Below are 23,828 nucleotides of genomic sequence, written 5' to 3' on the forward strand. Positions count from 1 at the left end.
CATTCATCAGTGGAATCAAACTGAAGACTCGGATATAAATCTGCACGCCTTTGGACGCCTGATTTCTGATAAGGAGGCCAGAAATACACACAGGAAATAAGACAGTATCTAAAACAAAAATTGTTCTAGTCAAACTGGATGCCTGCATGAATAAGAATCCAAATAAACTCATACTTATCACCCTGCATAAATTTCAACTCCAAATGGATCAAAGACCTCAATATAAAACCACATTGAACCTGATAGAAAAGAAAGTGGAGTCAGGCAGTGGTGGCGCATTCCTTTAATCCCAGCACTTGGGAGGCAGAGACAGGCGGATTTCTTAGTTTGAGGCCAGCCTGGTCTACAAAGTGAGTTCAGGACAGCCAGGGCTACACAGAGAAACCCTGTCTCTAAACCCCCGCCCCCCCCCCCCAAAAAGAAAGAAGGAATGAAAGGAATGAAAGGAAGGAAGGAAGGAAGACAGACAGACAGACAGACAGACAGACAGAAAGAAAGAAAGAAAGAAAGAAAGAAAGAAAGAAAGAAAGAAAGAAAGAAAGAAAGAAAGAAAGAAAGAAAATGGGGAATAGCCTTGAACTCACTGGTACAGGAAACGATTTTCTGAACAGAACCCCGTGAACACAGGCACTAAGATCAACAATTAACATTCGGACCTCATGAAACTGAAAAACTTCTGCATGACAAAGGGCACTGTCATTCTGACCAAGCAGCAGCCAGACACAATGGGTCAAGATTTTGACCAACTACACATCCAAGAAAGGGCTAATGTCCAAAACATATAAAGAATTCAAGAAACTAAATATCAAGAAATAAATAACCTAGCTTAAAAAAATGAGGTACAGATCCAAACAGAGAATTCTCAAGAGAAGTCAAATGGCTGAGAAACACTTAAAGAAATGTTGAACATCCTTGGCCATCAGAGAAATGCAAATCAAGATATCACTGAGATTTCATCTTACACCTGTTAGAATGGCGAAGATCAAAGCCCCAAGCGACGGCTCATGCTGGTAAGGATGTGGAGTAAGAAACACTCATACATTGCTAGTGGGAGAGCAAATTTGTACAGCCACTATGGAAATCAGGGCGGTGGTTCCGCAGGAAGTTGGGAATTGATCCACCTCAAGATCCAGCTATACCACGGTTGGGCACATATCCAAAGGATGCTTCATCCCGCCAGAGACGCTTGTTCAACCCTGTTCACTGTTGCTCGACTCATAATTGTTAGAATTCTGTCCAAGCTCCACCCCGCAGTTACCTGGCAACAACAGCCAGGTATGCCTGGCCTATCTAAAAAGGGATACTCAGCCCCTCCTCGCTCTCTTACTGCCCTCTTCTGTCACTCTCAGCTTCTCTCTTGCCCCTCTCCTCCCCTCACCCCTATCTTCACGTGGTCATGGCCGGCCTCTGCCTGTCTACTCTCTCCTTCTCTCTGCCTTTCTCTGCCTCTACTACCCCCTTAACTCTCCTCCCCATGCCCTAAATATACTCTATTCTATACTATACTGCCACGTGTCTGGTCCCTCAGGGGGAAGGGATGCCTCAGCATGGGCCCGCTGAGGCACCCCCTTCCCCTACACCACCGTAGAACATATTCTCTAGCCTATTTCTCTTTTTATGATTGCAACACTAAAAGCCTGAAATTAGAAACAGCCTCTACTCATAAGAAACTGAAACTGGAAACAATCTTGATGTCTTTCAACAGAAGAACGGGCAGAGTAAATGTGGTTCATTTATACAATGGCGTATTACTCAGCAGTTAAAGGAAATGACATCATCCAGGCAAAGGGATTATGGAACTAGACAAAAATAATCCTGAGTGAGATACCCCAAACCCAGAAAGAGAAATCTGGTTATGTGTTCACTTCTATGTGGATATTAGTTGTTAAGTCAATAACTAAGCTACAAGCCACAGGACTCCAGAGGTTAGGTATAGAGTAAGGGAATAGAGTGTGTTTTATTTGGTTACAGTTTGGTGGGTTTTTGGGGGGTTTTGTTTGTTTGTTTGAGGGGAGGGGTTTTATTTTGTTCTCTCGGTTTTGTTGTATTGGGTTTTTGTTTTTGAGAAAGAACTTAAAGTTTGGTAGGTAGAAGGGGAAAGGATCTGGAAAGACTTGAGGGAAAGGAAGAATATTATCAATATATATTGAAAGTTAAATTTTCTTTTAAATAACTAGACATAATTTAAAAAGACAGCAGATAATAGGATATGAGTGAGAATCAATAAAAATGTTTAGGTAGAGAGGAAAATGATGACTGCTACAAATATGATCCAAACTCAAAATTTGAGGTGGGAACATTCCTGGGGAACTGAGTCCAAGTGTCTTTCCTGGAAAATCAACAGGCGCTTCAGAAAGTCCTTGTTTCCTGTCTTGTCTCCAGCCTCTGTGACAAGTGCCACAGACTGCAGGGAAGGCATTCATCGGCCTGAGTGCCCAGAGCCCTTACCTAGTCACCTCTCAGAGGTCCCTCCTCTCAACACTGTTGAGACAGGGATTCAATTTTTAAACATACAAACTCCAACATTCAGCTTTGGCCCACTCACTCGCTTCCAGTGATAGGAGACACCTTTCTCTCCACAAGCTAGATTTTTTAATTTTCCCATAACTCTGATAACTACATGGTCAAACACCTAAAAAGAGTGGAGAAACAAACACCGGGCCTTATCACATACGAGATAGCCATTCTGAATGTATTTCCAACTTTTCTCTTAACTCATCACGGGACCCAGAGCGAGTCATGGGTAGCCTCTGAGAGCAACTTTCTTTCTGTAAGAGTCTTTTCTTTCTGTACGGTCATTTCCAGTTCTGTATTTCTCCCCTAGATTTTCCTTTATTACAGAACTGAAAGGCAGCTGTGAGGGCCCAGAACAGGCCATGACATCTTATCACCCTCACTGCCGTCACACTGAGGCTGCATCTGCAGATGCTGACGTTTTTCTAAACTTCACCCCCACACTAGGTCTCTAGTGTGGCTTTCTAGATGATGAAGTACATATTTCTGCGCAAATAAATACTCCTATGTCGCTTTTAGCTCAGAACGTAAGATTTCTTTCTGTTTTATATATATATAAACGTGTGTGTGTGTGTGTGTGTGTGTGATTGAACCCAGGGCCTTGTATATGCTTGCACATATTTTACCACTGCTCTACACTCCCAACCTCAGGACTATTAACTAGCTAATTAGTCTACACTGAACATAGATAAAAAGTCACCTTTAGTGGAGGGGTTTGAGACAGGGTCTCTCTGTCTTTTTCTGCTTTTCAGTGTCACTTGAGTGACAGTTACTGAGAGAGTAGGAGGCTGAGCCCTGGCTATCCTAGAACTCACTCTGTAGACCAGGCTGGCTTTGAACTCACAGAGATCAACCTGCCAGTGTCTCCCGGGAGCTGGAATTAAAGGTGTGTGCTACAGTATCCAACTGGCAAGTCTTCTTTAATGTGAGAAATGCTTGTTGGGTTTCTTTAACCCCGAGTTAATTTCTCATATACATTTAGCACTGTTGCTGGGCTTATGAGCTTCCCCATTCCCTGCCTCGTCAACACCCTCCCAGAAAAAAACCTTCAAAAACAAACAAACAAACAAAAAACCAAAAAAACCAACAACTATTTCTTTTATTTCCTTAGAACATAAATCTGACTGGGTTCTGGAAACCCGATAGATTCTGCTGGGTAACATTTCTCTGCAGCTACTGTCTTTAGATACAGCTTAAGTGTTTATATCTAGCTTAGATTGGGTGTTTCTCAATTCCTGTGGCAGTCACCAGGTTATATGTAACTGTCAATTAAAAATGCAGTGTTGATTTCCCTCCTTCAGCAGGGCTCTGCTCTCCTGATGTCATCAGAACAGCTTGGCTGGTGCTGTGTGCATCACTGGCAGGGGTAAATCCCTTACTGACGTTAACAGGTTTTGTTTAATTTTTAAACATTTTTATTTAATTTTTATTTCCTGTGCATTAGTGTTTTCCCTGCATGTCTGTCTGTCTGTCTGTCTGCCTGCCTGCCTGCCTGCCTGCCTGTCTGTGTTGAGGGTGCTGGGGCCGCTGAAACTAGAATTATACATAGTTGTGAGCTGCCATGTGTATGTTGGGAATTGAACCTGGATCCTCTAGGAGGAGCAGCCAGTGCTCTTAACCACTGAGCCATCTCTCCTGCCTCATTAGTTGGCAGTGACTCAAGAATTCATCCACCACTTGTAACTACTGCCCCCTGCTCCCGCCCTGGTCCATATACACACAGTCAAATAAAACTCATACACATGGGGTGGCTGTCTAATTTTAACCCTGATGTTCAGTCCAGCTCTGGTCAAAAGTTGTTGAAGGTCAGTGGTGAACTTGCTATCGCACAAACTGAGATATATATAGGTTGCTCATTCTGGGAACGAAGTCTCTGTCTATAACAAGCCCAGCCTTTTCTGCAAAACACCAGTGTGGTTCTATTTGTACTGTTGTGTAAGCAAACTTAAAAGGAGAAGAAACATGACAGAAAGGTTTGCCCTGGGCCTGGGATACATGGGTGCCCAATGCCCAATCTCCAGGAAGCATGCAGCAGTGAGGAAATCCATGCCTATTGCTTCTCCCTCAAACTTCCATCCAACCCAAACATCTGGATATAAACGTCTACACTTCAATTACAAGTTATACAGCGAGAGGGCTGGGGAGATGGCTCAGCATTTGTGAGCACTGGATTCAGCTCCCAGCACCCACATGGCAGCTTACAACTACCGGTAACTCCAGTTCCAGGGGATCCCAAGCCCTCCTTTAGCCTCTGAGGGCACTGCACCAATGCGGTGCAGAGGGGTACAGACACATCACACATAAAGATGAGTGATGTTTAAAAGAAGTTTTCCAGCAGCCTTAGTTATCAGGAAAATGCAAATCAAAACACTGAGATTCCACCTTACACCAGACAGAATGGCTAAGATGAAAAACTCAGGGGCAGCAGATGCTGGAGAGGATGTGGGGAAAGAGGAGCACTCCTCCATTGTTGGTGGAATTGCAAGCTGGTAAAACCACTCTGGAAATCAGTTTGGTGATTCCTCAGAAAATCAGACACAGTACTACCTGTGGACCCAGCTATACCACAAATCAGACATAGTACTACCTGTGGACCCAGCTATACCACTCCTGGGCATATACCCAGAAAGTGCTCCTACATGTAATAAGGTCACATGCTCCACTATGTTCATAGCTGCCTTATTTATAATAGTCAGAAGCTGGAAAGAACCCAGATGTCCCTCAACAGAGGAATGGATACAGAAACTGTGGTATATATATATAGTACTATTCAGCTATTATCTAGTACTATTCAGCTATTAAAAACAACAAATTCATGAAATTCTTAGGCAAATGGATGGAACTAGAAAGTGTCATACTGAGTGAGGTAACCCAGTCACAAAAGAACGTACATGGTATGCACTCACTGATAAGCAGATGCTAGTCCAAAAGCTCAACATAAACAAGTAACAATTCACCCAGCATAGGAAGCTCAAGAAGAAGGTGGACTTAAGTGAGGGTGCTATGGTTCCTCTGAGAAAGGGAACAAAATACTCACAGGAGCAACAAGGGAGGCAATGTGGGGAACAGAGTCTGAAGTAAAGGCCACCCACCAAGTGCCCTACCTGGGGATTCATTCTATAAACAGTCACCAAACCCCAACACTATGATGAGAAGCATGTACCAAAAGGAGCATGTCATGGCTGTCTCCAGAGGGGCCCTGCCAGAGCCTTACAAATACAGAGGCAGAAACTAGCAACCAACTATTGGACTGAGCTTGGGGTCCCCAGTGGAGGATCTGAAGGGTGGTCCGGAGGAGCTGAAGGGGTTTACAGCCCCATGGGAAGAACAATGACTTTGGACAGATACCCCAAGACTCCCAGGGACTGAACCATCAACCAAGGGGTACACATAGTTCCAGCCAAAAATGTGGCAGAGGAAGGCCTTGTTGGGCATCAGTGGGAAGAGTGGTCTTTGGTCAAGTAAAGGCTCAATAGAGGCCACAACAAAGGGAAACGGATGGGGGGGAGTTAGGGGGAGGTGGGACTGTCAGGTAGAGGGGCATATACATGGAGGCAGGGGGTGGGAGGAGGGAAATTGGGAAAGGTCTTACCATTGGCAATGTAAATGAAGAAGATACTCAATAAAACAAAACAAACAAACAAAAAACCCACACAAGACCAGACATCTAATGTATAGGATTGGACTAGTCATTGGACAGTGGGAAGTGACTGGAAGGGAACCTTCAAGGGTCCCAGAAGTACTGAGAATGTGGTTTCTCCTGTGAGCTAAACAGACAAGGGGCAGTTTAAAACCAGGAGGAGCTGAGGTTGGGGATGTAGCTCAGTTGGGAGAGTGGATGCTCACCACATATACAGCCCTAGGTTCAGTCCCCAGCACCGCGTTCAACTGAGTGTGGCAGCACAACCCTAGTCAGTAGTAATCTCATCCCAGCACTTCCGAAGCAGAGGTAGGGGAACTGGAGAGCAAGGCTACAGAAGCAGCCAGAGCTGAGATGCAGCACCAAACGAGCAGCCAATTCATGATCTGTTCAATGCTGATGTATACAGTTTCCATACATAAATCTGTAACAGAGCCCCAGACTTAACACAACTGACTCCATGATTGAAGTGCCTACCATTCAGGCCGTCAAACAGCATATAGACAGCACCACCAGACAAAATGAAAACAAAGACCTCTCCCATAGTTCTGGGAAAGCCTCTAAATAAATGTCCCAACCTTACTTTTTGGCTTCTGTAGCTCTGCTTCTGGCTAACTGCTCTTGTCCCCTGAAGTATGTCAACCCAGAACATGGCTTTTGTGTTTATAAGCGCATCCTGAGAAAGTCTCAGTGCTACACTGGGAGCTCAGTGCTACACAGTACAGCAGCCGTCGGCTAATGGAGACTTTCTATAGGCTGAAGCCCATGTCTGAGCAGTCTTCTCTGGCGAATACCCTAGAACAGCACTATAGTAGGAAGTTGCAGAAGGCTCAGGAATCCAATATTTACATATGTCTATAAAACAAACTATGAGCCTCTTCAGAAATGCTGTTCATCTGGCTGTTGCCTTTGTTTCTTTCTCTGCTGGCCAGGACTTGATAAGCCCTTACGTCATACTTATAACCCTGGGGGTTTTCTCTGAGCTGCAGTGATTGCAGCACATTGGGGACTCTGAGCGTCAACCCAAGAGCAACCACTAAGATATTTGCCCGATAGGAAAACAACAAAAACAAAATTAATGAGCCTATAAGTTTTGATAAGACGCCTTATTGAGACGCTATGATGTCCTATGATATTAGGGTGCTCTTGACTGATCGAATTGGTTGAAAGGGATCTTAATAATGGCCATGTGTCTGGGATCAATGTGGAATACAGTTTTTTGAAACTCTTTCCATGAAGCTCCTGGATTCCCTATTTATTAGGAAACACCAACACTAAATTATGAAGCTAATGAAGGTATACCAACTTTAACAGATCCAAATGTTTTAGCATACTATCCCAAATGGTTGAAACCGAGGTCTTCCACAGCCTGCATACACACACACACACACACACACACACACACACACACAGACAAAACACATGTGCCCTCTCATACACACACATATCCATACAAGTCAAAGGAATGCTGGGTATGAGCTATAGCCCAGTGACAGAATGCATAGGCTGTGGTTCAATTGCCAGTGCTGCAAAATAGGGAAAATAAAGAAAAGGAAAGAAAGGAAAGAAGGAAGAAGGAAAGGAAGGATGAAAGGGTGGGTCAGTATAAATAAATAAATAAACAAATAAATAAATAATAAAAACTGCTGTTTCAATCCTGACTGTCTTCTAGGGTCCCTTACAGCCACCTGGTAATTCTTCCCATCTTTCTAAAAATATTTGTAAAAAGAAATATGAACATGAACATACCCCCCAAGTGCTTTGTCTCCAAACATCTCTCAGACACACTTAACAGGGATGAAGTTGAATTCAAACAATTCCTACAAAATCTCAAATACTTTCTAAATTTCCTTTTCCTTCCCCTCCCTCCTCCCCTCCTCTTCATACCCCAGTGTGGCTTCTAACCCACAGTCCTGTTCCAGGCTCCTGAGTGTTGAGATTATAGCCCACAGACCACCATGTGGCTCCACACGTTCTCGTATGTTTTATCTGCACCAGTTGTGTGTCAGACAGGCTCTTAAGCGGCAGGGCTAGGACTGCAAAGTCCATATTCTTTCCTCCACACCACACTGTAAGGACAGAGACACCCCAGGAAAAGCACTGAATCTTGCTAACAGGCCTCTCAAGTTACGGTTACAAAGCCTGTTTTACAATCATTCTATGCAGGGTTTTGCTGGCCCAGGCACAGCCTTCCCATTTGTTGTGTGCAGATTCTTCGAATCTGAATGTCACCTGTAGCTCCCTACCAGGACAGCTGTAGAGCCTTACTGCACATCACAATTCAGCAGACACTAATAATTACAGGCTCAGCAGCCAGACTCAGTAACTATCGACATGCTATAACTTCCTAACATATATGAGAAATCTGTGAGTTGACTATGATAGTTGGAAATGAGTAACATTTTCTTTTCAAAGGAGTATTCTACACTATCTTTTTGTAAATCCTATCATAAATATTGTAAATAGTGTAAATATGTAAATAGTGTAAATATTTTCACCAACTTAAACATTTAGGAATACATTAATCACTGAGTTCTTCTTCCTCTTCTTCTCTGCTTCTCCTCCTCTCTTTAAAATTTCAATCTTCAAGCATAGCTCCTTTTTTTGTTTTTTGTTTTTTGTGTGTTTTTTATGTTTTTGGGATTTGTTTTTTTCAAGACAGGGTTTCTCTGTATAGCCCTGGCTGTCCTGGAACTCACTCTGTAGACCTGGCTGGCCTCGAACTCAGAAATCCGCCTGCCTCTGCCCCTCTGCCTCTCAGTGTGCTGGGATTACAGGCATGCGCCACCACCGCCTGGCCTCAAGCATAGCTGTTTATGAGTTAGGAGAGTCAGAATTCTGCTTAAGATTCCCATTCTCTTGGCTACCACATTCTTAGAGTGTTGGGAAAGTAAGTGAGATTAAGGGCAGTGTGGCATTTAGGGGTATCTTCCTTTTATACTTCTTTATATTGAATATTCTACTACTACTGAAAAATATAACTGATAATCTTATAGCCATGCAGTGAGTTAGTACTTGGGTTTTATTTTTGAAACACACACACACACACACACAAACACAGTGTCTCAGTACTTGGGCTTTATTTTTGAAACACACACATACACACACACACATAAAATTACAGTGTCTCAGTTGTCCACTTAATGAGACCTATAATCATCTGGGAGATGGCCCACTGGCTGGTATCCTGAACTATATAAAAGAGAGAAAGTGAGACCATAATGAAGGAGGTAACCCAGGCCCAGCAAGACAAACGCTGAATGTTCATTCTCATTGGAGGCTCTTAGCTTCAAACTTTTAGCTGTGAGTACACAGCCTGTGGTAATTACAGAAATCAGGAAAGTAAAACAGGACCATTGCAGGGGTACGGGAGTTGGGGGGAATCTCGGGGGATAGCAGAGTACAAGCGATGCAACCAAGACCATGGAAAAAGGGGGGATCTTTAGAGAAAGGGGAGATAAACACAGAGGAAGGTGGAAAAGGGTATGGAGCATTAGTAGGACACAAGAGACCTGATGGGAAAATAGGAAGAGGACATGCTCTCCAGGGAGAGGGAGATAAATACAGAAGTGGGGAGGGGGAGGTTACATCACAATAAGGGTGTCTGAAAAAGCCACAAGGGATCATACCATTGACTATTTAAAAACAGCAACAACAACAACATCAGTAACAATAACAAAAACCAAACTAAAAGTATTCTCTCTAAGATCCAAAGACCACATGACAAAAACTCCAATACCAGACATGAGAAGCTCTCTTTTGAGCTGTCAGCTGTACAAGTGACGCCCCAAACATATAACCTACTGCTGTGGCCTTGGCTACCCCAGAAGTTGACTGTAAGCCTCTGTGGCTGAGGACTCCATGCACTTCAGACACAGGGCCTAAAGGTTCCTGACCTTGAACTGACCCGAATTCCTCCTCACTGAGGACCAGTCTCATGGTACCTGAAGGCACGATGCAAACTTCCAGAGGAAGGAAGCAGCCAACAGTTCTCCTCAGCTGTTAACACCTCTGAGTCATAACAATGGCCAGCACGATGTGGTAACCTAAAAGAGTGTCAAGTGACACACATGACTGGGCGATAGCCAACAACTCTCTAATTGGGCTTAAGACGTGTTCAACAAGAGGGAAAACCATGCCTAGTGCTAGAAATCGAGTCAACTACTCAGTTCCAGTGAAGTCACGGTTATGGAGGAGAATCTACAACCACTGATCTATTAAACCAGAATAATCCCTAATAGCGATCTATAAACAAGGGAATTTCTCTTTGCAACAGATGGGAAACCACAGGGGAAAAACACTACAGAAAACAGCTGTGGTGGTTTGAATATGCTTGGCCCCTGGGAAGTTGCCCTGTTAGGAAGTGTGCTCTTGTTGAAGGAAATGCGTCATTGTGGGCCTGGGCTTTGATGTCTCTATGCTCAAGCTCTGCTCAGTGTGGAAAGACACACTTCTCCTGGCCGCCTTTGGACCATGATGTAGGACTCTCAGGTCCTCCAGCACCATGTCCACCTGAACGCTGCTGCATTTCCTCCCGCCATGATGATAATGAACTGAACCACCAAAACTGTGAGCCAGGCCAACTAAATGTTTCTTTTTTGGAAGAGTTGCCTTGGTCTTGGTGTCTCTTCACAGTTATAAAACTGGAACTAAGACAACAACCAATCAAAATGCAGAGTGGGGAGTCCAGTCCCAATGAATGCATCTACGATAATTATCAAAGGCTCGAGGGTGAAAAGATTCTAAGAGCCAGAGGACCAGAGGGTTTGCTTTGAGATTGTGTCTCTTCGTAACTTCAAAAGCTCCACCCTTGAAGTCTTACCATCATGACTGCCCAAACAAGGCTGACACTACAGGACATGCCAAACTGGACAGGAAATCCCTCACGTAGCTTCAACCATATACAAAGAACTACAGGCAATTGGGTAAAGCTGGAGGCAGAATTAGTTGTCCGTCACTGCGAAGAGTATACCAGTGAGTACACCAGCGGATTGCCTAGTGTCAAAGGTCAGCCCCAAAAACATCCGTAACATTATACAGACTAATAGGTTATATTTAGGAATATACATGCACACGTGCACGCTTGTACACACACACACACACACACACATGAGTTACTGAAACAAGAGGTCATGAATTTGAAGGGGAGTGGTACGAGTTGCTGAAACGAGAGGTCATGAATTTGAAGGGGAGTGGGGAGGGGCACATGGGAGAATTTAAAGAAAGGAAATGGAAGGAAGAAATGTTGTAATATTATAACCTGAAAATTTAAAATAAATAAATAGGAAGTGAGCTGAGCCGAAGCACTCGCTAGCTCTTTTCTCTCTGACTGTGGATGGATGCCAAGCTGCCTCAGGCTCCTACAATGGTGCTTTTCCCACTGCAGTGGGCTGTAGCCTCCAAGTGTGAGCCGCAAGGGTCATGGAAAGGGCTCTGTGATGCTTCCACACTGTGTAAATTTCCTGTTCCAAGCAATGGTTATGCTCTACACAAACACGGTATTTTTCTGAAACTAAAGAAAATAACGCTGTCAGTTACCACCAGTTCCTGTTCCTATTATGTGGTACGATTTCAGGAGGAACCCAAAGATACCGCTGCCATTCTTTGGGCTGGCGCGGACACGCTGTTCCGGTGACTAAGGGGATGCTGTGTGGGACCAACTCAACAGAGCTTTTAGGAGTCTGAAAGTTCACGTCGGTAAATTCGAGGAAGTCAGAGCAGTCAAAAGAACTTGTCTGGATCTCTACTCAGTTTTTCTTTGGCAACATCTACACCTGATTACACTTTGTGGGTAAGCCACTGCACACGCATCCTTTGGTAGTAAAAACAAAAAAACTAGAATTGATGATTTTCACAATCTTCAGAATATAGGGATCTTAGGTCATTTTTGGGCTTGCTTTATCTGTGTGTTAGTCAGTAGATACTGTATGGCCACTGTTGGTTCTTTTTAAAATTTATTTATTTACGCTGTGTGGGGGTGTGTGTGGATGGCTCTTCTTGAGTTTCTGAGAGTGTAGGATGTCAGATGACAACTTTCAGAAGTCTGTTCTTTCCTTCCACACTGTGGATCCCGGGATCAAACTCAGATAGTTAAGCCAAGATCCCCATGCTGCCAGAGACAGAACTAAAACTCACCATTGCCTTGATACACCACCTCTTCAATATTGGCAGCATCCGTATCAGCCACTTACACATGCCCGTCATAAAGTCTGCCAACGTAGTCAACAAGCGTTTCCTTCCACGTGCCTGCCAGAAAGCTTGGCGCATGCGCGGTCGGGGAGAGTTTGCTTACAGAAGAAGCCTGCTTCCCTTCTCACCGCTGCCTTGTCCCCAGTCAACTAGTCTCTCGCTGGACAGGAACAAAAGCTGCTGCAAATCTAGATGTGCCAGTGTCTGTGAAGGACCGTGTGGCCCAATTGTTGTCACCGTGTCCCAGAGAAGGAACTCCACAGCATTCGCTGGAAATGTACAAAACCTGAGGCTGTGGAAGCAGACACCCAGAAATCTGGGATCGTTCTGAAGTGGGCTGACCCCAGACGATATGCACTTCTTGGTAACTGAGTGTTGTGAGCATCCTCCACCACCACCCCAAGTCTAAACAGAATCTTAGGCTAGTATCGGCTAGCAAACACTGGGAAGAGGAATTTAAAACACGTTTTTCTTGTTTCAAAACCCTCTTCTTCCCACTTGGCTGGGAAAAAACGTTTTCTTTAGTCTCACACATGATTTAAAGAAATCCTTAGTTAAGCTATACAAGGTATGTTGATAGTTACTGATCTATTTTTAATTTCATTTATTTATTTTGTATGTGGGGGGTGTGTGCGTGTGAGAGTACGTGTAAATATGTCACAATTCACATATGGAAGTCAGCAGACAGCTTCAGGGGTTGGTTCTCCCATTACATGTGTCCTGGGGGTCAAATTCAGGTCACCAGCCTTGGCAGCAAGGGCCTCTACCCCTTGAGCCATCCCGCCAGACCGTTAACTATTAATTAAACACATATATCTCGTGTAAATATGCCATACAGCCTTCCAAACCTCTTAATAGATACTTACATAATATTTTTTTTTAATTTTAAGTTCAGTTAGAATGCCAAATAGCAGATAACAGAATAAAAACCAATAACAGAATGTCAGACAGGAAGGGGAAAAGAGGAACATGATCAGGTATTAGGGGTAGGAACAGGAGTGAAGCCAGAGGACCAGCAGAAAGAATGGCAACAGGCAACCTTGGGAGGTAGGAGGTGAATGGAGCTCAGGACTCAAGGGGAGGGATCTTAGACGAAATGCCCTGCACTGGGGAGGACGAACGTGTGAAGTCCATCTCCAGTAGAAACACAGGGCATGGAGTGGAGGGATGGAGTGGATAGGAAATTGGGTATTTTCACCGCACGGTCTTTATCCTCTCTCTTACTTTGCCCCACCCCTTCTCTCCGCACTTTTTCATCTCATCCCTTCCCCCAAATTGTCCCTCCTCCTAGTCTGATGTTGCGTGCGCTCTCTTACCCTCTCTTGTCCAATAATAATGTAATTATACTTAATAAAATAGATATATTTTAATCCAATATTTGAAGGGCAAGCAAGGTTTTATTAGGAAGTAGTATTGAAGAGAACCAAGCCCGAAAAGGTCTCCCTAGGGCAAGGAGGGGTCCCCAAAATGGGTCACCCCAATTTATGTTTGAGACTAGATATTGACACGGGCCTTGAACTTATGATCCTCGTGCTCCTGCACTAAGACTAAAGATGTGTTGAATCGTGACCTTTGCCCTCTCTTGGGCTTCCTATGATGGCCTACATACATTTAAACATATGTGTGCATATATAAATTTACATATAAACTTTGCATAGGAGAGAAACCAGACCAAAAATTATTTTATAACACCACATGAAGGCAAGAAGTGGAAAGAAATGTGTGGTGTTCAGTTCCTAGGGATAGAGTATGGGTTATTTCTGTTACACAGAGAATTCAGATAGCAAGTTACACTGATTGTTGTATATACTGAACTGTACTTATATCTTACCTATATCAACTATACGTGACTTTGGTATACAATTAAAATTGTATCATTCTAAGGAGTTATTGAAATGTAATTGCATTTTTTGTTGATATTGTTCAAAAAAGACTCCCTTCTGCTCCTAGAAAGGTCTATGTCACACAGTTGTTAGAGAATGACTGATGTGTGCCTTAATTAGAAATAACAACATGTTGCCAGTTCTAAGGTTGCAAATATTAGCCTTTCCTACTGGGATTGAATTCATGTTCAATTCAGTTCTGCAGATGTTCACCAATTATAGCCGAGTTTGTACATAAGTAAATATTCACATATACCTCACATATATACATATGTGTGTATATATATATATATATATAATCCATTTTGTAGACAAGATCTTGCTTTGAATCCCAAGCTAGCCTTGAACTCCATATCTTCCCACAGCCTCCTCCTCGGAGATTACAGGTGTTCTTCATCGTATCCATTTTCGAATGTTCTTATCCTATAAAAATGTTCTGGAGATTTGAAATTGGACACCACTTAGGAAAAGCACTTTGTAATTATTTCCTTCAGGGTGGGTAGAGAACACAGATGCTTGGACAAAGGCTCTCCACTCTAGCAGTGGCAGTCAGGTTTTTTACTGGAGCCCAAGCAAGTGAATACAATGGAGTGATTACAATGACTCTACAGTCAAGATATCAACACAGTTTGATTATCCAAAGATGCTGTGACCTAGACACTTCTACCAGACACTCAGCGTTTTGATGGTGTTAGATGCTTGAGTCTAGATTATGGAAGACCTGAGAACGTTGCAGATACAAATCTGCAAATCTTACAAATGAGACTCATGAACCTAACCTGGATTTGTGGCCAGACAAGAATCTACAGCCTCGAAGAACAAGCCAAACAGGTCCATATCACCATTGCAGTATTTTGAAATCATGTTCTTCTTTTATTACATAAATTTGATATTATCTAGCTATGTAGGAAAAATATGTTGAAAGTATTCAATAGATAGACACTCGTGGACGCACATTTTATGAAATCTCTCCTTTAACTGCATTGACTTTATTTCCATATTGAGAAAGCAATGATCGATCTTCTATACACAGAAACAGACCTGAGTGTTTGGAGTTGCTGATTAAAGTTTGCCTCTCTCCTGGCCCGTGGATGTTATAATTCCCAGACATGAGGCCAGTGGATATGAGTGACTGCATCCTCTGTTCTTCTAGCAACTACATTCTAAATCTGGGCAGATGCACAGAGAACACAGTACCCACTCTGAGGAGGACTGGAACTGGTCCAGCCACAGCCTCCTAAAGGCCTCTGTCACCTTTCTGTAGAGAACACATTCCTTGTCTATGCTATTGAATGCTACACCTGGAGGGATGTTTTACTTTTCTTTTAATTTAAACATTAATTTAATGTGTGGGCATGGTCTCTTCTTAACCTTTCACTGTCTTGGTTTCTTTCCTAAGCCATAATTTTCAAATTAAACCAAGAGTAGCCACTGCATGAAATGGCAGAGTAGCCCAGAATGGTGATAGTACCAGTGGGGTTGACACAGCCAGGTGTGGGAGGAACTCAACGCAGGTATTCGTGATGCTGAAACTCGGCGGAGGCGTTGCATGCGTAGCCGGCTGATGCCCTGGTCTTGGCATCAAATGCAAACTTGATCCTGCAAACATGGTCCTGGGTGGCTCCTGAGAATTATATTTTCTAACAAAGTCCCCTGTCCCCTCTGCATTCCATCTGGAATTTTGGAGCTTACTAAGTGTGCCTGGCTTTACCTCATTGATAGATACTATTTGTTTGCCCGATTAGAACTTGTAGCCAAGTGATGTTCATTATCACCTCTTCCATTTAATGTGTGGGCATGTCTTTATCCTCACAGACACGGTTTTGTGCTATTCCCATCTTTAACTGATCTTCCTGAAACTCTATCGCCTCTGAATTTTCTGTGAGCACAGTGACAAGTCTCAGGGTGACAAGTCTCAGGGTTCGGTGTTGCAGCAGTGACAGGGAACACCAAGATGGTTGTCCCACTTCTTGCTCTTCAGGGCTCAAGTGTTGAGGAGGAGGGGGGTGAGGAGATGTTTACAACCGGGAAGCTGTTACTTGGTGCTAGAAGCAGCCACCTTGACTATAGAAGAGCCAGGTGTAGAGCTCCAACTGTCCAGGAGGAGGGTATCAGAAAGGTCAAAGAAGACATGTCAGATCAAGTAGTTGTTGGCGTACTAAGTTCCAGTCATCTTATAAAAAGAGATGGGGGTAGGAAGAAGGGTGGGGCTCAGGAGTGGAGGTCAAGCTACTGTGAAGGTCACGATCCTGAAGATACTGGGAAACTATGGAAGAGCCTTAAGCAGGGATGGAAGGTATTCACAAGGTCACCTGACCGCATTTCACACCTACCACCATTGCACACAGGGATAAAAGCTCCCCTGTCACCAAGCCTCCCAGAACTCTGTAGACTGAGATTTTTAAATGCTTTAAAATAAGTAATTGGCTTTTGAATTTAAAATAGCTCCCCACAGTCTGCCTACCACCTATTTAAATAATGACTACATTATGCAGAATTTTGTTCCCAAAAGACAGCATGGAGCCTAAAACAAGGACTGTTTTTCTGTTTTTTTTTGTTTTGTTTTACTGGTTATAGTGAGCTCACAAAACATTTATTTGTAGTGTTTCCTATATGGTATTTTGTTAGTGGTATTATTCTAAAAACATAATTAAACACCTGTGGAAGGAATTGCAAGGTAACACTAAGCTCAGTAGCTGAGGGAACACAATCTTCACAATGCCAGACCTTTTGAATAGTTTTCCTTTGTGTGTGTGTGTGTGTGTGTGTGTGTGTTTTAAGAATTCACCCAAATCATTTCATTGAAAATCAATTAGCATTTTCATTTACTTTGTTCTGATAAAGCAAAAGCCCGCATATTCTCTCTAAAAGGACATTTCCAGACATGCCATATAAATTATTAAAAAGAAAAAAAGCATTACATAGTAACTAGGTTAACTCTATTTCCTTACTCCTCCCTCCAGCTACCTCCTTTCCAAATAGATTACTTTTCAAAAAAAAAAAAAAGTAACAGTTATTTAAAACAAAACATGCTGGTTTGTCTTATAGCCAGATGAAATGGATCTGCATTGCACAGTGATATAAGCCAACCTCAAATTGATGTGTGTTTTTTTTTTTAAGTTAAGTTCTTGTGTTGAGAATCGAACAGCAGGCTTTGTGTATGTGAGTGTGTACTCTGGCCCCTGAGATACACTACCAGTCCCTCCTATTTTTTAAAGGCAACTATAAAAATGTATTTTAAAGACCTATTTATTTTATGTATATGGATACTGTCTATATGTACATCTATTTACATCCTAGAAGAGGCCATCTAATCCCATGAATCTACAGTAATTGATGGTTGTGAACCATCATGTGGATGCTGGGAATTGACCCCAGGACCTCTGAAAGAGCAGCTTTTCACCGCAGAGCCATCTCTCGAGCCCAAAATTTTAAAAATAAAAAATAGATATTAAAAGAAAATAACAACAAACAAACCCCAAGCTTCTCCTCGCACCAAAAAAAAAAAAAAAAAAAAAAAAAGGAAAAGCAAAATAAAGTGGTGAGGGGTTGAGGTACGAATGAAATTAGCTTCACAGCAAAACTACAAACAGTGTTCATCTGTCAGCTCTGCAAACTTTAATACTACAGAGTTGTGTCTTCTGGCTTCTGGCTGCACCCTTGGCACATAGAACAGTGCCTGGCACAATAAAGAGCTCAAGAAACTGTTGACGTCTGAAAACATGGAGTCAATAGAGCTCAGGCCAGCGAGATGGCTCAACAGGTAAAGGAGCTTGCTGCCAGCCAACTGACAATTTCTGTTCCATCCCCGGGGAACACACCAGGTCGAAAAAAGAGAACTGTGCGCTTGCTCTCAAGTACTACAATAGAAAGATAAAGGAAGGGAACTCATTACTTGTAAAGACTTCTTTTCCATTCTAGGTGAGAGTGAAGGCCCCCAGACTCCTCATTTTCTCTCCTTTTTACAAAGATCTCCTGGAGCCAGGATGTAGCCCAGTTGGTCAGAGTGCCTTTCTAGCATGCACGAAGCCCTGGGTTCGATCCCCAGCATCTCATAAAGCAGGCACGAAATCAGAAGCCTGTGACCCCAGCCTCTGAGGTGGAGGAAGAAGAACCTGAACTCCAAGGCATCCTCGGGCCGTCTCGTACTAAATAAAATCATCTCTAAATAAAAACAGAGGAGGGGAGGGAGAGAAAGAAAGGGGGAGGGAAAGAGGGAGAGTGGGGGGAGGGAGAGGGCAGAGGGAGAAGAAGAGAGAGGGAGGGGAGGGAGAAGGGGAAAGAGGGGGAGGGAGAGAAGGAGGGGAGATGGAGAGAAAAAAGAGGGAAGGGGAGAGGGAGAAGAAGAGAGGGAGGGAGAGGGAGGGGAAAGGCAGAGGGAGAAAGAGGGAGGGGTGGGGAGAGGAAGAGGAAGAGAGGGAGAGGTTTCTGTATTTATTACTGAAAGCATCCTACAAATGCAAAGCATAGAGATAAGACAAAAAATCCTTTCCCCTAATGAGTATTCACTGTGTGGATAGTGGTGACCCCACAGTTAGATGACAGTGACCTGCTACAGCTTAAGTCCCTGTGTTAGCCTTTTCCTGTGAATTCGTCATAAACCCACGTCCTGGCTTCCAATATCTCCTTTCAGAATCATAACCGGTTTGATGGCATTTTCGCCCACGGCGGGGGCTGGGGTAGCGCTAAGGGGTGGATCATCAGGGACTGGGAGAGACAGACAGAGCAGTTTGGAATGGGACAACTCTGTTCCTGTTTGTTGATTCTCAAAGTCTCAAAGTAAAGGTGAAGCATGAGGTCAGGGCACACGCCACAGTGATGGGGAAGTGACACAGGACAGGACAGACTCCATCTCTCTTACTGTCACAGTGATTACGCAATGCACAGTGTCTCGGCTGGACATGTTCCCAGGTCCTGAGAATGTCCCCATGTCTGCCGGCTGGCTTAGAGAAGAGAAGGCAGACCAAAGCCTGTGGGTGGTGTGGACACAAGGAAACTGGCACAGTAGTCTGTAGGGACTGGTGACACTTAATTCCAAAAAAGATACCTTATGATTCCAGTTAACACAGTGCCCTGACACCGTGTTTGCTGTCTTCACACACACACACACACACAGTACCTTATGTGCTTACTACCTTCCAACATGTATATAGACACAGACAGACAGATAGACACACACACACAGAGTGCCTTGTGTGCTTACTGCCTTCCAACACGTGTATACACACAGAAGACACACACAGAGACAGACAGACAGACAGACACACAGAGTGTCTTATGTGCTTACTGCCTTCCAACACGTGTGTACACACAGGCAGGCAGGCAGACAGACAGACAGACAGACACACACACACACACACACACACACACACACACTTGCTAACCTTATTTCCAGGTCAGACAACTTACTTCCACAATCCTCCTCATTTTCCCTAATCCTTTCTGGTAAAAGATTTCTTTCTGATATGCAGCAAAGAAGAAAAGATTATTATTCTTTCTTTTTCCTGCAGCGACACATAGTTGAAACTTAAGGCTACTTCAGTCTAGGGCCAGATTCCACCCTAACCCGGAACCGTGGCTTCATTCTCAATCACACGGAGATAAGGAAGATGAACCTAACATCTGGTACAAACTTTACAATGGAAGCAATACCAGAGCCCACATGCAGAATATATCCGTGTGTTCCAAACAGAAATTCGTGGGACTGGCAAGACAGTCCAGCAGGTCTAGGTGCTTGCTGCCTGACAATACAAGCCTAATGGTATGAGTTCAGTCCATAGAAGGAACTCCACAAAGCTGTCCTCTGATCTCTATACATGGGCCTCCATACGTCCATCATAAGCAGACACACAATACAGCTTAAAAAGAAAAAGAAAAAAGAAAGAAAGAAATGGGTGGAACAGAGTTACTAAGGCACCATAAGGAATGTCGCTTACTTCCCCTCCTGGGACTCTTTGTGACCTGAAATCTTTGTGATCTTTGTGGCATTCCTGAAATAAAATCTCATAGGACAGCCTATGTATCTGTCCCCAGTCACCAGGCCTGTCCACTTGCTGCCTCAGGCGAAACAGGCGAGTTCTGTGATTACCCTTCTAGTTCAGCTATTAGGAATGCTGAATTATCCGAAATCTAAATATGTCTAAGTGCTGTGAGTCCGCTTTCAGATAGGAAGGTAGCCTCCAACAGCACCCAAAAGTGTGCCAAAGGCAAGGCTGCCACTCAGAAAGAGCCAGAAACTCTTCCAGAATGGCAAAAACATAGGACCACCCTTACCTAGAACTGACACCCACGAGTCACAGCGTGCAATACTGGAAACCAGTACACTGGGACAGTCCCAGTGCGGCTCACACAACTTATGGGAAGCGATTTTTGAAAAGCAGCCCAGGTTTGAATCAAAGAGGGAGTTTGTTACTATCATCTCCTTGCATCATTTCCATGTCACCATAAACCATCAAAAAGACTTTCCCCTAGGAGAAAGCACAAGGCTGTAAACAGGAATCGCAAATAAGAAATTACTGTGACCTGACAGTTGAGGATTCTATTGGGGTGTCTCCAGCTGTAAGCACTCCCTGTGTCTCTACTCCCTCTCCTCCAGGCAACAAAATCTCGGGGCTGGGTTTGCTCGACAAAGATTAATTAAGACCTGAGTACCAGAGTGAATCAGAGTGCTGCCTTTGTGAACATCCAAAGAGATTTCCAAGGTGCTGGAAAACAGGCCCACCCACAGTGTAGCATGAAATTTGCCCTGCACCTTCTGGTGGATAGAAACATGGCCTGTTTAACTTCTATGTTCGAGAATGCCTACCATCTCCAGCACTGAGGGCTTCAGTCCTTTTCAAGGACTATGATGAGTGTTAATGCCACAGATGTGCTGAAAACCCAACACTCATCTAATAGGGCAGCGTTTCCAGTTCCTGAGCTATCCCTTAGGTCGCTGCTTCTTGGATATTTATTTATAAGACCATAGGGGTAACACAAAACTGTCGGTAAAAGCATCCACATCATCATTTTCAAGGACCTAAATCTTTTTTCCAGTAATCTGAGTCAGTTCTCGGAACTCAGTAAGAGTTCTGAGCAACGGGGCCATTGAGATGGCTGGGTAGATAAATTCACTCGCCACCTAGCCTGACAGATGCTTTAGAGCCCTGGCACCAACGTGGCGGAAGAAGCGAACGATTTCCACAAGCTGTCCTGACCTCCACACGTGTGCAATCTAAAAGGAAAGAATAAGTATGCAATTTAAAGAATTGCCAATGACTTTTGGGCACTGACCTGGAATCCTATTGAGTGTCACCCAAAAATGTTCATCGGGGCTATAGGTATCTTTAGACCACTCTAGGAGACCAATGGCCCTTTCGTCATTCAGGATAAAGTTGACAAAGTCCCAGGTGAGGGCCACGTAGGCAGTGCCGAAGTAGATGATCAGTTGGTGTGGCGGTGGAGTCTTCAAAGTATTTGTTTTTTGCATAAAATATCCGCTTTTGCCTTTCCGCTCTAGGTGGACATATTTAGTCCGTACAACTGCGTGCTCGGGAGGCAGCACCCCCGGAGTGATGTTTTTCCCCCTTAAATCTTTTCAGATGGTTAACTATTTCCTTGTTGGTTTTCAAAGGGAAGTCCTGCCCGCAGGTGTTGAGGACGTATTTCCAAGGGACCTTGGAGGCTACCAGATCTTTCATGCAGTTCAGATCAGCCTGGAGCCGGGAGAAGCCACCGTAGACCACCCGCTCCACCTTAGAGGCCAGGAAAGCATTGGGGAAACAGCTTAGTAACTGCCGCACTGCTTCTTTGAAGGTCTCTGTCGCCTTACTATCCACGTGCACACAGTAGACGTTCTGGGGCATGTAAATGGCCCTGAAGAGCCTTTCAAAGGTGTTAAAGTCTTTGTGGATTACCATGATGTAGGCCAGGGGAAAGCCAGCCTCTTCTTCAGACAAGGGACTGGTAATATAGTGGCTCTGGATCAGGTACTGAGGACAGGAGACTCTTTCTAAAGGAGGTGGTGAAGTGTTCCCCGTCAAGAAAAACGTATGATTTTGCAAGCCGTAATCACAGGCGATGACAGACGTCCTGTCGCTGGAGCTGTTGAGCGGCTGGTAGAGGTTGGGGAGGCTTAGCTGGCTGTGATAAAAAACCACAAACCCCACCACGCTGAGCGCAGTGAAAGCGAAAACTTTCACGCATAGGTTCATTATTTTCAGTTCCAGGCAGGAAGAATTATCACGGGAGACTGAGAAGTGACCACAGTTCTGAAAGGCCAGGCGCGAGAGGCGGACCTGGCTCCTCCGGATTCGCCGGCTTCTCCGGCACAGATGCGGGCTCGCGCTCCCCAGTTCTCAAGGCGTGGGTCTCCAGTGCGTCCGAGTCTGGTCCATCCTCCGGGACCCGCTGGAGTTCGGCAGCTTTCCCACCGCTCGCTCGCATCTGAAGCTTGGAAGCCCCCAGGAGCCGAATCCCTGGCGGCAGAGGCTCAGCCCCGCCCAGCCGGGGGAAACCTCTTCGTTTGCATACGAAAGGCTAGAGGTGCCTCCAGCAGGCTGCGTTCTGGAACAGAGTGGCCGGACCTGGAACCGACTGTCTCAAGCGTCAGCTCCACCCACCTCCCCTCTGTCCCGCTAAGCTGCTCTTTTCTCTCGCGAACACCCCTCGTCTCCTAGAAGAGGTGGCTCTGTTTTCTGGCCTCGCTTTTAGGGGAGGGTAGAGGGCTACAGCTCCTCGGTATTTCTCTTCTTTCTCATTGTTTATTTTTTTTATTTCAGTGTTCTCTCCGCCCCTGGGCAGAGACATAGATACCGGGAAAAGGGTATTGCAACACGTCTAAATAGATAATCAGCAGGAAGGGGAAAAAATACCTTGGCGGTTAGGGGTGCTGGATTAAATCTTTCAGATGTGTTGTGCCTACGCAGACTGTGAGAAGAGGGAACTAAGAATCAAACCGTGGAACACCTGGCTAAGCTGATCTTTCTTACTAGAGGGTAGGAGCTGAGGACTCGTAAGGGAGTAAACACACCTTTGTTTGCATGCTGTGTCGAAATGTGATAGCCATAGCTTTCCGTTTCACACAGAGCTTCAGATGTCTAGAACTGTCAGCACGGTATTATTTGCAATATTTGAGCACCTAGCTACTGAATCTCCTTTAACATTAAGACGCCATCAAATTTGTGGTCATTTTATAAGACTTATGGGATTCTCTTGTCCCTTTCCCACACACTCATCTCTCCCACTTCCGGGACTCTGAAGAAAGAACAAATGTTTCTGGGTCGTTGTAAAATTCCTGGAAGTATCAGTCATTATGACTCAGGGAAACCAGGAAAAGTGGTCTGGTTATAAGGCTTGGAATTCTCTTAGCTTACCTGTGCACCCTGTGGCCAGACAGCTCACAGAGAATGCGGGACTTGGGGAAGGGGGGGCGGACGGGGGGACGGGGGGGGGGTACACAAGGCTGGTCCCCATGGGTAGATTTCTAGCCAGAACGCATCTGAAGACTTGAGCATCTGCTCTAGTCAGGAAAATGCTGGGTGCCTAAGTCGCCCCCTCCCTCCCCCATTTTGTGCTCTTCGCCGTTGTCCATTAGCTGCTACCGAGAACCATCAAGACTGATT

General features: G+C 44.4%; 1 protein-coding gene across 1 annotated transcript in view; it reads right to left on the reverse strand.

Annotated features, from left to right (window-relative positions):
- The window catches only part of LOC127665052 (N-acetyllactosaminide beta-1,6-N-acetylglucosaminyl-transferase-like), a 41,524-nt gene extending 18,586 nt beyond the window's left edge, over window positions 1-22,938 (reverse strand). The window contains 2 exon segments of the mRNA XM_052157431.1: window positions 21,499-21,790; window positions 21,792-22,938. Of these exon segments, the coding sequence (XP_052013391.1) occupies window positions 21,499-21,790; window positions 21,792-22,418 (919 nt within the window). The 5' untranslated portion in view covers window positions 22,419-22,938.
- Between the last annotated feature and the right edge of the window lie 890 nt (window positions 22,939-23,828).

The sequence above is a fragment of the Apodemus sylvaticus genome, chromosome 14, assembly GCF_947179515.1.
Source record: "Apodemus sylvaticus chromosome 14, mApoSyl1.1, whole genome shotgun sequence".
Taxonomy (NCBI): domain Eukaryota; kingdom Metazoa; phylum Chordata; class Mammalia; order Rodentia; family Muridae; genus Apodemus; species Apodemus sylvaticus.